At 44.5% G+C, this 13635-nt stretch overlaps 1 protein-coding gene across 2 annotated transcripts in view; it reads right to left on the reverse strand.

Moving 5' to 3' along the window:
- LOC306789905 (regulator of G-protein signaling 6-like) overlaps positions 1-11660 on the reverse strand; it is a gene marked incomplete at its 3' end in the record, with an annotated part of 31803 nt that extends 20143 nt beyond the window's left edge. For both annotated transcript variants that reach the window (XM_079285988.1, XM_079285987.1), the window contains exons 1-2: positions 11352-11660; positions 8492-8587 (exon numbers count right to left, since the gene is read on the reverse strand). In XM_079285988.1, coding sequence (XP_079142114.1) covers positions 8492-8575 — 84 coding nt within the window. In that variant the 5' untranslated portion in view covers positions 8576-8587; positions 11352-11660. The remainder of the gene's footprint in view (positions 1-8491; positions 8588-11351) is intronic.
- Positions 11661-13635: the final 1975 nt, after the last annotated feature.

Raw genomic sequence — 13635 nt, forward strand, 5'->3', positions numbered from 1 at the left:
ACACGAGACTGCTGTAAGCCGATAGAGGAGTTTAGTGTGGGGGCGGAAGCTCTGCAAGGTGCACCGAGTGAATAATACATTCCTCATAGTTGTAGGTAAGGTGTACTGGGGAAAAGACATAATATTCAGTGTTTGTAAAAAAGCACGAACCAATCACAGATGAATATACCTCCTCCCAGTCGATGCACTGTGCTGACTGAAAATTCTGATTCTGGGACAGCCCTAGCAATGTTCACACCCACTGTGTAAACAAATCACACATTTATGAATGTGCATTTTCTCCTTGCTGCCAGCTGTACCTCCGAAGCGTGGGAATAACCATGTTGGCCTCCTGTTGCGTTACCGCCCCGATGCAGCGTCGTCACCGCCTCACTCTCACTGTTGCCTGAGCCCGATGGATCCTGATTACTACAGGCTTTAAAAAGGCCCGCTACTCCCTTCCTCCTCTCATTTCTGTTTCCGTTTACAGCAATATGCAGCGGTGTCACATTCAAAGCTCGGTGGATTGGGGGTGTCTAGCTAAATTAGGCTCATGTTGCCTGATGCGTGTAAGAGGGGAGGTGGGATTAATAAAAGGTCTCCCGCTCTGGGAGAAGATATAAGATACTTGGTTTAGAGGACTCTCTCGTGTGACATGTGAACAAATAGTATTCAGGCAAAACAAAGCTAATAGAGCTTGCCTCTTAGTGCAAAAAATGGAAGAGCAAGTTCAACCGTTATAAAGCCAAGCTCAAAAAGAGTCAATATACTCAGCTTGAAGAAAGTAATCACGGCTACGTTATGGATTTGGCCTCCACTGTATGAGTTACAGACAGAGCAATTGGAGTGGAAACGGGAGAATAGGCACACATGAGGTCTCCCACAAGGACATATCTATTATTTTCAAGCCAAGGAGGAAGAAAGAGGAAAATCTGCCACTGGTTATCTAACTCACTCACATACTGTCTGAATAGTTTGAAATCTCCACTGTCACTTTTGGCAAATGGGTTGCTTTGTGACTGAGGCTGTGACTAAACCAGACAAAACACACAAAGGACATCTCAGTCATTTGTCCAATTCATTTCTAAAGGTTTGAGAGTTGTAGTGACAGTGTACTACACAACTGAGGAGCCCCAAGAGGCAAAGGCACAGAGCCAGGGGGGGTCTGACCTGAACTGAGGTTGGGGATGTGGTTTGGGGGTGCAGGTCCACGCTCTGGAGGGAGGCCAAACTGTCTGGTCTCTCCTCCGCGGGCTGTTTAGTCAGACTAGCTGGCCATGGTGGTTAACATTTTGGAGCCTGGGTGATTCATCCCCGCTTCAGCATCCACCCAGAGGCAATTACATGGAGTCGCACCACTCCGGCAACAGACACGTCATTACCTGTGGTTCAACAGTGCACAGATGACACTCTGCCTGTCTCCCGCTCATCTGAGTCAGACCTTCTATTTTAGGGGCAACTCATTCCTATCCATCAGGTGGGTCTATTAACAATTCAAACGGGCGCGTTGGCAGATGGTGCTGAGATTACTGTACATTTGGAAGGTTGTTGGTCAGCGTATTTAATTTACAGGCTTTATTGTGTTACCAGCTGCACTCTGCTCTATTATGCTCTTTGTCTTTGTCAGAGGTAATCAAAAGCCATTTGAATGTCATGTGTGTGTATTTGTGTTATTTTTTATTTAGTTATTGAGTTAAAGAGGAGAGCGGTCTAATGAGGCACCAAAAGATGAAAATATCAAGTACGGTATCTTGAAATCGCGTAAGCGTCATGCCGCTTTTCTCCTTCAGAGAACCACACTTCATCGGCTGTATTTAGCATGTTGAGGACATTCTCATCGCCGTCTGGTCTGCCAAACCGAGGATAAAATGTAGCATCAACAAAAAGAAACTGTCAGCAGTGACAAAATACTCCTTTTCTTTGATTAGTCGGAGTGAAAATGAGACATGGGGGAGGAGCACTTCTAGACAAGATCCCCGGAGGTTTGAACAAGTCGGAGTTAAAATTGCTGCTGAAATTGAAGCATGGAGAAGATGGAGTTGTAAAAGAGGAAGAGTGGCGCAGTTTCCAAAAGGCAGGGTCAAAAATCTGACCTGAAAATAACATGGCCCTGCAGGAAGACGCAGGCATGCATCTGAAAAGTGTCACTTGGTTTTCGCTAAATGTGAGAACTCTCTACTGAAGTGGATTATCTCTGACCATATTTCCTTTTAATGCTCCTTTAAAGTTGTTACTTTGCAGGAACCATCTGCTCCGGTGTCCTTAATGCTCAATCAACTATTCAGTTTTCATCAACCGAAATTGAGTAAAAGCAGACTTACAGCTCGTTCTAAGCATACCCTGCACACACGTATGATTTGGTTAGCCACTTTAATGACCTGTGCTCATCAGCTTCGAATGCTACTGCACCCTCGAACACTAGATCAGTTCACAAAGTTAATCCATCTCCGTGGCTTAATGACGCAACACCGGCCGTTGAAATAAAAAAAAAATAAAGGACAGAAAAGCTTAATACAATTACAAAGTAAACCTCCTGTAAATTAGGTTTTCATATTATGACGGGCACGTATTAGAAAGGGGTTGAAGATGCATAACTGGCACACGTCTTCAACATGAAATCATATAGCTCCGTGTTACTGGTCAACACTTTTCATAATGTTTCCGGAAAAAAAAAAAAAGTTATTGATATTCTTTACCAAGAAGCTCGTTCCTGGAAAGTATTTATGCTTTTTTGCTTTGATCCAGTTCATTTCAAGCTGTACAGCAGCATTCAGCCAGATGATGATGTCATTATAATTGACTCCCTCGTGGACGTTTGGTTTTAATTCCACTTTTCAAACAGAATTTTTAAGTGCAGTGAGGGCATGTACTTATTGTCTCAGTCACTGTGAATGCAACTTTTTAAAAAGTGTGACAAAACCATATGGGACTGTGAGAGCTTGTTCTCTTTTTACGTCCTATATTTGTACTAATAGTGTGTCAGCACTACCACAGGGCTGCAGTCTGTCCAGCGAGTCACTGCTGTCAGACTGTCACCCCAAGGCACAGAGGACCAGCAGCTTTTTAAACACACTAGTGTCAGAGCCACTTCCAATAACCCATTAGTATTTACTGTGCACGATGACACACGAGTTTACCGTTAATAAGCATCAACAACAACAGTTTAACTGGCCGCCAGTTTCTGATCTGATGCGATTACACATCAACCCGAAGACGGTTAATGGAAACTTTATCCGATGTGGAAATCCTCTCCAATTGCTGGAATTGTATCCATGTTTCTAATATTTCATATAATCCGCTCTGTAGGGGTGGAGTGAGCTCCTTCAGTGTCCTGCAGAGATGCAGAGCTTATTCGGAGCACAGAAGGAGGCATTTAAGGTGGACCCCTAGTGTGATTCCAAGCAGGCTTTTCAGCATGCGGTAAGCGGGAGGCTCAGGGGGGTTTGGACGGCATTTAGAAGCGAGACACAGTGGTGCCAACCACAAAGCTCCCGATTAACATCACCCTATATGCATGCATATGCAGCTTTACACTACAAAGTGCAGTAAAACTGGCTGCATTATAAAATGAGTTCCTTTGAGAGCACACTGTCAGCAATGTGCAAACAGGGAGTGAGACCAGGAGAGGCACTGGCACAGGAAGGACTTTCCTCACTGGAGAGAAGCCTTTTATTTCAGTCACAGTGATTCTCTATGGATGAGGTCAAGAATCACACAGTGCCAAAACACTGTGAATTATTATCCAATGATGATTTGTTTTTCAGTGGACTTCCAGGATTTTCATGTGTCGGTCCTTCTGCTCAACTGGAGAGAAGAGACAGGCCAACGCATGAAACAATTGGTTATGTAACAGCTTTACACCGTTACTGTTGTTTTATCTTATTGACCCAACTGGGAAAGCAACCCACACTGGCCACTTAGCACACAGGCGCACATGCTTCAGTGTGACCCTGATAGCCCATTCCAGCGCGGCAGATTAAGGCTCCCGTGATGCAAGAGGAGACGATGTTAAAGCGGTCATACATGATAAAGCACTGGGAGAACTTGTCCCTACAGCTGCAGAAGCAATATCCAGAGCGTGCGGCTGGACTGTGCTATCTTAAGTGCAGACAGGAACAGCAAGTAGTGGCCCATAGACACCTCGGACGGAGGTTAGACTTAAAGAGGTTCAGTCGAGGGAGACTCTCTCCGGCAGTGTGATTGCGGTCGTTATTGTTTTTACATATTTCCAGTGTGTCGATATTATCCGCATTGTAACAGGGAAGGGAACTCCTTTCGTGTCCTGTCTTTAAATCGTCCTAAACCCAACCAGCTGACAGTCACTGGTGGAGACAGTGAGGGAGCATTGACAGTCATTTCTTCTTCCCCATCAATCAAGCCAGGCTAGTTTCAAGATCGATCCAGTCTGAAGGAATGACACAGGTGTGATGATAACACTATCATGTATCACAGCACTGGAATGTTCGTATTTCAAAGTCTGTCCTCAGAGAGTGTGTTTTAATACAACATTAAAAAGCCAGCTTTTATTCATATCCTTTGTTTTTTCCCTTTTTGTTATCCTCTCAGCATTTAGAAACATAGATAAAAATGAGTGATGATCAAAAATAAAACAAAATATGCAGGATATGAATAAATGAGTGGGGGGGGGGGGATATGATGTCTCAGAGGACCAGATATCTTCCAAGGATGGAATGCTTGAAATGAGCTTCAATTATTAATTAGCAAAGAGTAGAAGAAAGGCTGGAAAAAGGAAATGGTGGGGGGGGGGGGGGGGGGGGGGAGAAAAGGGAAAGTAGTAAAAAAAATATATAAAAAGATCAGCAGCTCTGTGGGGTGGTATTTAGCAACAGCCGTGCTTTGAACTGAATGCTAATATCGGCATGCTAACATGCTCATAATGACAATGTTATAACATGCTAATGTTTAGAGTGTTTTCACATGTTTGCATCACAGGTCGGCATGCTAGCATCTCCTAATTTAGCCATGAATACAAAGCTCAATGCGAAGCCAGCACGCTATACAGAGGATGCGGCTGTGACTCTGGAGGAGTGTAGGTTGGTGGTTCGATGCCCAGCTCCTCTTGTCCAATATTGAAATGTCCAAGACACTGAACTCTAAGTTGCTCCCGATGTTCAGACCACGACCTCGCATGGTGGCTTGCTGCTATCGGTGTAGGAGTGTGTGGGTGAATGAGAGGCCAATTGTTATGCTTTATAAATACAGTCATTTACCATTAAGCAATGACACGGTACGGTTGCAAGAAACACACTATTAGCAGCCTTAATAAAAAAGGAGAACGGGGACGCTGTCAGAGGAGCAACAAAGTTACCAGAATTCATCACTTGACGACTGTGCATATCTGTAGAACATTTAATGGCAATCTTGCCAACACTTGTGAGACATTACAGTCTGGACAAAGTGGTGAACCGACCAATCCAGACGGACATTGCCAGCTAAAGCGCCATGATGTTAGCGTGGTTTAAATGATTTCCTGTACTGATTTATCTTACAGACGGAGATTTTAGAGCAGCACGCTTTACCGGTGGAGACAATCCGGTGTATTAAGCTGGAACATAAGGCAGTTTCAACTTTTAACCAATCTGTACTCCCTGCTAATAGAGTGCTAAAGCTTACACACACCCAAAGGCCACTGGCACCGAGTAGTGCCTTTGAACTTCCTAGCATGGCTCATTACTAATATTCACCCATTAATGGCTGCTAAAACTTGTCTGGATGAAGGTGTTGTGTGATTGTACCACTATGGCTTTAATACCCGCCTTCAGGTATGAGTTGACTGCCAAGAATTATCCAATCAAACATTTAATTAAAAAAAGGAAGCGGGGGTTCAACAGGAATCCTTAACTCTCCGTGGGTATGATGGGAGTGTTTGTCAATTAACTACGTGTGTCAAAAACCTCCTCATCACAGCCCCCATGTCACAGAGGGGAAAAAGTGGAAGACACACACACACACACACACACACACACACACACACACGAAGGAGAGATGTTGGCTATTAATAGTTTGTGAGCTTTACCCCATCAGAGCAGTAAAGTGGACCCTTAAGCTTAATTGCATTTCCCAGCACAGTAACGTTTCTCATCAATAGTTTGAGTCTCTATTTTGTGTGTCTCTTGGTGCCAATCCAATTCATCTACCATGCCAGATTCTGTCTGCTGAGCACGGCAAACATAGCAAGGAAAAACACACCCACCACAACGGGCAGTGTGCATTAAAGCGGCATTAAGCTTGTGTATGAGTCCCTGTGTGTGTGTGTGTGTGTGTGTGTGTGTGTGTGCATTTACAGTATGCGCGCAACCTACTTGTGTTAGACCAAAAGTTCTTGAGGCAATAAGACATCCTGCAGTTATTGGATTGTTTTGCGTCGCTTCCTCTTTTCGTGGGAGGAGAGAGACAGAGCAAGACAGTACTGCAGCACCTACACTGCATGGACAGAGACAACCTCCTCCCCTCCCAGGCACTCAGCCTCTCTAATGGCTAAATACATCACATTCACCTTTATACAACTGCCTACACCGTTAACTTAACACTTTTGCAACAGAGACAGCCATGTAAGTGAAGGTATTTTAACGCATACTCTCCATACATTTCACAAAAGGCGCTGGCCACACTTTGAAATATTTGTATCGCTTCACTGAGACCACACGAGTCTTTTGCTCCTTGCAATAAGGTGGCTGATGTCTTCTAGCTGACAGGGGCTCGGGCCTTTGGGATGAAGCAGCCAGTGTTTTCCCAGGCGGCGGAGCATATTGGTGGCCATCTGCAGGCAGCGCCCTCACACTGCGCCAGCCTGCCCGCCCACAGAGTCCAGAGGCCATGGACGCTCTTGCCCTCAAAGACCCTGCACCTCTCTATCGTCTGGCCTCTTTGACATCTTCAGCTCGTGAGTGGAACACAGGTAAAATATATACAACTAGACCTCATACGAAGACAAATATTTTGTCTCAAAATATTGTTTCTTTGCATGTAAAAAGAAACGCCTTTGCTTAAATCGGCTACTTCCTCAGCTTTCATCCCCAAAAAGCTTTGAATCAAAAATTCTAAGTCTGTTGTCACTGCGTATGACTAAAACATGAAATGATGTACATTTCCTCAGGCAGTATATCCTGACAAGCAAAATCAAGCCTCTCAAATGCGTTGCCTCCAGGCATGTGTAGCGTTACATAATAAGGCTCTGCCATGAAATCTATACAGAAAGTTCTCTCTGCAGCGTGACAGCTCCTTAGAATACACGGAGGATAATGACAAAATTGAATAAACAATGAATGCAACTAGAACATGCAGTACACAAATATTTTCAACAGCAATGTGACGTGCAGTCGTGAAATCAAGGCTTCAGAGAGACAAGACATTTCTTCTCATACTTCTTATTTGATTATAGTTTCTGATTCCTACCGAACATAATCTACAGTAGACAAGTAAATTGGTGCTGGCAATGCACTCTTTTGTTTTACGCAGCCAACTGCTGAGATTTGACACTCTGTTCAGAGCACCCAATCCCAGCGCGAGAGATTTATCACGTTGAGGTCAAAGACGGTCCTGACAGTTTTTTTTGTCTGTGTGAGCTGCAGACTTGAGGTGTTTATTACAAAGACGGAGGTTTTTGCAGGAAATTCTTCAAGTTGTCACTATAAGCCCTGAACGCCGCAGTGGCACATGGTTAACAACAAGCCTGAAAGAGACATTTTACCACTGACGCAGCCGCTGTCAACAATTACTTCACATCCTGTCTCGCCCATCCCGCCGCTAATCTGTTTATAAATGGACAATCATTAGGAGCAGGATGAAACAACAGATTTGGGACAGTGGGACAGGATCTGTGAACTGTGGCCTGCTTATAGAACACTTTTTTTTACCGTTATCAAGACAGCCGACTCAGGGGGGGGGGGGGGGGTTGCAGTAGATCCCGTGGATTAAGTCTGATCAAAAGAAGCTGCTTTTTTTTTTTTTTTTTTAAGTGGGCTGTCAGAATGCTGCCAGAGAAATAACGAGCTATTCGTCGGTTGAGGAGGAATAACCACCCCCTCGTTGGCCGTCTCCCCAATCACAGCATTCGAGAACCAGCTACTTCCTCTCAGCTGAACATCCACGTAATTAGCTCACCCTCTCCTTTCAAACAGCAGCTATTGAAATGTAGGCACCTCTGGGACGAGGTAATCACCCTCGACACTGAAAGGACCTCTCACTGCCCAAACCCCTCACTGATGGGACTGACAGCTTATTAAAATATTGGAGGGCTGAAGTTTGCCAGACAAGTGATGGTACAGTACAGCGGTAGGAAGAAGGTGCTGAGAGACAGGTATAGAGTTGAGCTTGTTTCAAGATGGCTGAAAGAGAGGCCTCCTGACACTTGAGTGTCCGGTACATACACACTGACGCGGACCAGTGGGATGTCAGGAGCCTGTCTACGGGTCATTTCTTGCAGCGAATGTGAGTCCATTAATATAAGCCAGACACTGTATCGCACACACACACACATAGTCAGCCTCACCTTTCTGTAGACGATCATATTGGGGGAGTCCTCCTCTGAATCAGTGGTGCCCACTCCTCCCTGGTCTCTGGACCCCTCCGCCATTTTCACTCAGTTCTGTCAAAGAAACAGACGAACCACATCAGCACAGCACCCAGCATCCCCCGGACTAAGGAAGAACCCAAAATGACGACTCGATAAACATCAGTCGGCATTTCTATTTTGCCTGAACACCAAAATTCCTCCAGCTTTTTAATCGCCATGACATTCAGCTGCCAACACGTGTGCTGCTGTCTCGGAGAGGAGACGTCCGTCAGTGCGGACAGATAAGAGAGCGAAGGTAGGCTGACGTAAGCTGAATATTAACTAAGCTGCCGAGTCAAACCTTCAATACAGCAGCGATTCCCAACCATCCGCACCTGTGGGGCACTTCTGCAGTTACCGTGAAGGATTGTGGAGCAGCTCCTGAACACATGCAATTTAGTGTGAACATGGGTCAGCATGAGCAGAGTGGTCTAAACAGTTAGCATGAGATAAATGGTGAATTAGATACACAGTATATATACAGTAAAAGTAAGGGATAAATGCTTGAAACAGCTACAAGTAATGGATAACTATTGAAAGAGCTAAAACAGGGTTGGATGAATACAAAGCTAGATGTAATGGCTAAACTTAACTGGATAAATGAAATAGTTAAATAAAAGGTAATGGATAAATGGCTGAATCTTATGCCACACCACATGATAGTAATCCCAATGCAGACTTGACCACATTGACAGTTAAATTGTAAGACAAAAAGATTGCAACAGTATCCACTTTTATGTCATCAATATTGTGTCAAATAACATCCAATTAAAAATCGGTTCAACTGAGCACAGGTTGGGCACCACTGCAGTACGGCATCAGCTCAGGGAGTCAGGATGGCAGTAATTATGAATACAGCACAGATGTTTGCCGACAACCCAAAGTCAATGTGGCCTTAAGGAGATGAGTCATCTTTCTTTTAAAGAAACACACTGGTGTTTATAATGAATGAACACTCAGTGAGTTGATACGGAGACTTGACTGTGGCCAATGCGAGCCACTACGTTTGTTGATGTTTGCATCAGTCACATATAAATAAAAAGGTTTTAAAAGGGCATTTTTATTTACAACCCGGATAGAGTCCCCATCACTTGCTCTTGGCTGTCGCCCCTCTCCCTCCCTCACAGGAGAATTAATTCTGCTTAACTAAGGATTTCCACAACCTGACGACTGGGCTTCAACAAGCCCCCTTAGCACCGTCTGCCCTTTGCCACTGAAGGCTCCTGTGTGTAATAAATGGGTTAAACCATTTATTCGTCCTTTAATCCCTAGATGTAATGGCTAAACATTGGATGTTATTTGACACAATATTGATGACATAAAAGTGGATACTGTTGCAATCTTTTTGTCTTACAATTTAACTGTCAATGTGGTCAAGTCTGCATTGGGATTACTATCATGTGGTGTGGCATAAGATTCAGCCATTTATCCATTACCTTTTATTGAACTATTTCATTTATCCAGTTAAGTTTAGCCATTACATCTAGCTTTGTATTCATCCAACCCTGTTTTAGCTCTTTCAATAGTTATCCATTACATGCTGAGGAAAGAGGGGTGACAGGGTGGATTACACAGTTCAACACATTCATACATTTTCAGTACTTAAAACAAAGTGCGGGAGGATAAAGCTGCCAGGACAAAAAAAAAGATAATCACATGGCTCACTGGGCCTTCACTCTTCACTGTAACAGCTATTTGTGTTGGAAAAAAAGAACTATGGCGAGCTTTTGAGGGGAGAAAGCACCGAGGACACAGATAGTACTTCATGACAGGCACAATATGAAACCGTTATACATTAACTGAATTAGTAACGCTGCGTCTCTCCAAGGGCCAGCAGCGAGCAAAGGGATTTGGAGTCGTTGAATTATGTAATTGCAGCCGCGCAATGTGACAAGTCTGAACAACTGCAGATAATGGCTCACGGTGTTCAAATGCAGCGTACCGCCAGCTCGAACAACAGCAGAGGTGCACCGTGAGGTGGCTTTGTCACCATAGTTGAACACTTTAATCGTTTAAACCACGGCGCACGGTGATGCGTATGAGTGAATAAGTAATCATCCGCTCTCGCCTTACTGTTTATTGCTGCCACCAGAAGTGCGGAGTGCAGCACTCCCCATTGGCGGACAACGTCTGTGCTCTTTTTAAGAGTCTGAGCACATTAGACAGCTAATCTTTGCGTACGCCTCGACGGCCGTATAGACAGGCAGGCAGTATGGACCGCGTGGCACCTGCTTGAAGAAAACAATTGCGATCAAATAGGTCCCTTGTGGACAGGAAGCTGCAATTCTAGAAAACTTGCTCACAATTGAGTTGCTCAAGCATGCAAATCAAAGTCCACGGGAGCGGTCCATCCGAGATGCTAATTGAAGCTTGTGTCATAGTGAAACGGACCAAATGCTGACAGCTGCCGAAAGACAGCCAGAGAGCACCCACGTGCCCTCGTGTCCAGTGCATGTTTGTCTCTGCACCTGCACAACCTAAAATCCAAGCAAACACCAATTCATGAGGAGACAAACACAAAAGGACACTGCACACATATTCAAAGGACAGACATCCCCCCCCTCCCCCTCCCCTCCGCAACGGCTCAAATAAACAAGCCCACAGACACCCGGTCAACTGATACAAACTGAATAAGCTGCCAAAGAGTTCACACATACAAACAAACCGTGCTCCAGTTACGCTAAGAACCATATTGCGAGTCCCAAAAAAATGCTCAATCTCAGCAGGCGAACAGCGTAGTGCAATGCAACAGCGTTCTGTGACACTTGACAGTTGCCGTTACTGAAGCATTCATTACCTTGGAAACAAAACAATGCCTCGTCCACTCTGCTCCCCCGGATGGCTCCCCCTTAGCAACAAGCAGCAGGCAGGTTCATGGTATAATTGGCAAAGGGGGAAGAGAGAAGGGGATGAAGAAGACAGGGTGATGAAAGCAGTAAAGCAGCGAGAGAGGGAGAGAGAGAGAGAGGGAGAGAGAGAGAGAGGGAGAGAGAGAGAGAAGCTGGCTGGTCACTGCAGTATTCCTCTATTCCTCCTCTGCGTCTTCTTCTCCTTCTCAAGTCCTGCCTTGCCCCGGCAGTTTAGGAGATCCTCACATGTGTGCATCTCGTTCATCCCCCCTCTCCCTCTGTCTGCATGTGCTTGAGGCTGAGCGAGAGCGAGAGGGAAAGAGTGTGTGTGTTTAAGAGAGAGGGAGAGAGAGAGGGGGGGGGCAGGGAGATGCTGTGCAATAGAGAGCAGATCAACTTGAAAAAGGGGGAGGGATGAAGGAATTAGAGAGACTATAAAGAGGAAAATAGAGGGAAGAGAAAGACAGCCACAGCGAGGGTGTGTGTGTGTGTGTGTGTGTGTGTGTGTGTGTGTGTGTGTGTGTGTGTGTGTGTGTGTGCGCGCGCGCAGTGGATACACAGCATAGAGGAAAGAAGGGCAGAGAGATGCACACGGCAGCAGCGCCCACTGATGCTGAAAATGAGAAACATTTCATTAGGAGGATATTGAAATGCTAATAGAAAAACAAGTTACTGCTTCTGAGCACAGACACAGATGCAGGCTATATATATATATATATATATATATATATATATATATATATATATATATATATATATATATATATATATATATATATATATATATATATTCAGACTCTTTGAGGACGCAACCTCAGAGATAACACTTTTCCATTCAAAGCTTATCCATCTCTTCACATTCCTATAAATTCCATTTTTGTGTTTGAGGATGGGAAGCTTGCACTCTATTTCCATCTCCAGCTTTTCCCCTCTTGCATGTCTGTGTTCTCCTTCCATCTCTTCGTGGAAAACTCTGGAAGCAGTCAAGCTTAAATGGCAAACTCAAAGGACAATAAATGAGATCCAAAAAGCCCCCCCAAGGAGGACACTCCAGAAATACATGGCACGGACAGTTTGTTAATGCATGCATGCAGAGCGAACGCACACATAACGATGTTTGTGTTGCCAGAACCAGTTCACCGGTTATCAGAGAACTCTCTTGCTTGCTTTCCTCCACCATGTGTTCCTCTCTCTCTCCTTCGGCAGTGTGCTGGTATCTAAGCAAAGGTCCTGGCTCCACAGCTCCCTCTTTATTGCTTTGGGAAATATTTGAGGAGCTTCAAATATTTCCTCTGGCACACAGAAAACAAAAGCCCAATTTCCTTCAGGCCAAAGCGGATGAAGTTACAAAATTCAAAACTCAATTCTTCTAATTCTTTTCAGCAGGAAAGAGCAGGTGTTGTGTATTATATCCCACCATATTGTAAGAGCTCTGCTAACACAACTACACGTTGGCCATGTCTTACATGTGGCATATTGTAATATGACATAACCACCCATCCCCCTGATTACAAACCACACCGCAGTGACCTGCATATCTTACTGTCCCATGAGCATTAAGAAACACCATCATTAACAACGTGGCAGGCAGGCAGACGGGGCCTTCTCTAATCTGTTATACGGGGGGCAGTCCCGCTATAATCTGCATTCATGCTAAATTATTGAGCAGCCTGTTCAAAGCCACACCACACATGAGATATTCATTATTAAGGGAATACATTTAAAGGATGGGTTTACAACTTTTCAAGTCTGTCTAACAACAATGATCACATGCCCTAGTGTGTTTGTAATGACAGAGATATTTGGTCAGATATGAGATGAGATGAGGGATAAAAAAAACAGTCTTCCTTCTGTGCATTAAGTGAAGTTCAGCCAAAGTAAATATGAGGAGTCAGCGGTCTAAATGAGACAAATCCAGTCGGTATCGGTTGTTATTAATATGATATGTCCTCTGATAGGTCATGCTGGAAGCGTGGCTCTGGGCACAGCGACGGGTCAGTCAGCTGAGATACCTCATTAACTGTTGGCTGATTGCCATGATAACTTGCAACAGATATCCCAGGACCGCAGAGGATACATTATAATTCACCATTATCGAGCTGAAATTAAAAAAAAAAAAAAAAAACTTTGGTTCATGCCCCCCGAATACCTCAGCACAACTTTGTGCTCAGTGCCAACTAGCAAACAATTCGCACAGAACTACGACTATAGATTTGTCCCCCGTCTCCTCCA

Source organism: Melanostigma gelatinosum (genome assembly GCF_949748355.1).
Source record: "Melanostigma gelatinosum genome assembly, chromosome: 16".
NCBI classification, from domain to species: domain Eukaryota; kingdom Metazoa; phylum Chordata; class Actinopteri; order Perciformes; family Zoarcidae; genus Melanostigma; species Melanostigma gelatinosum.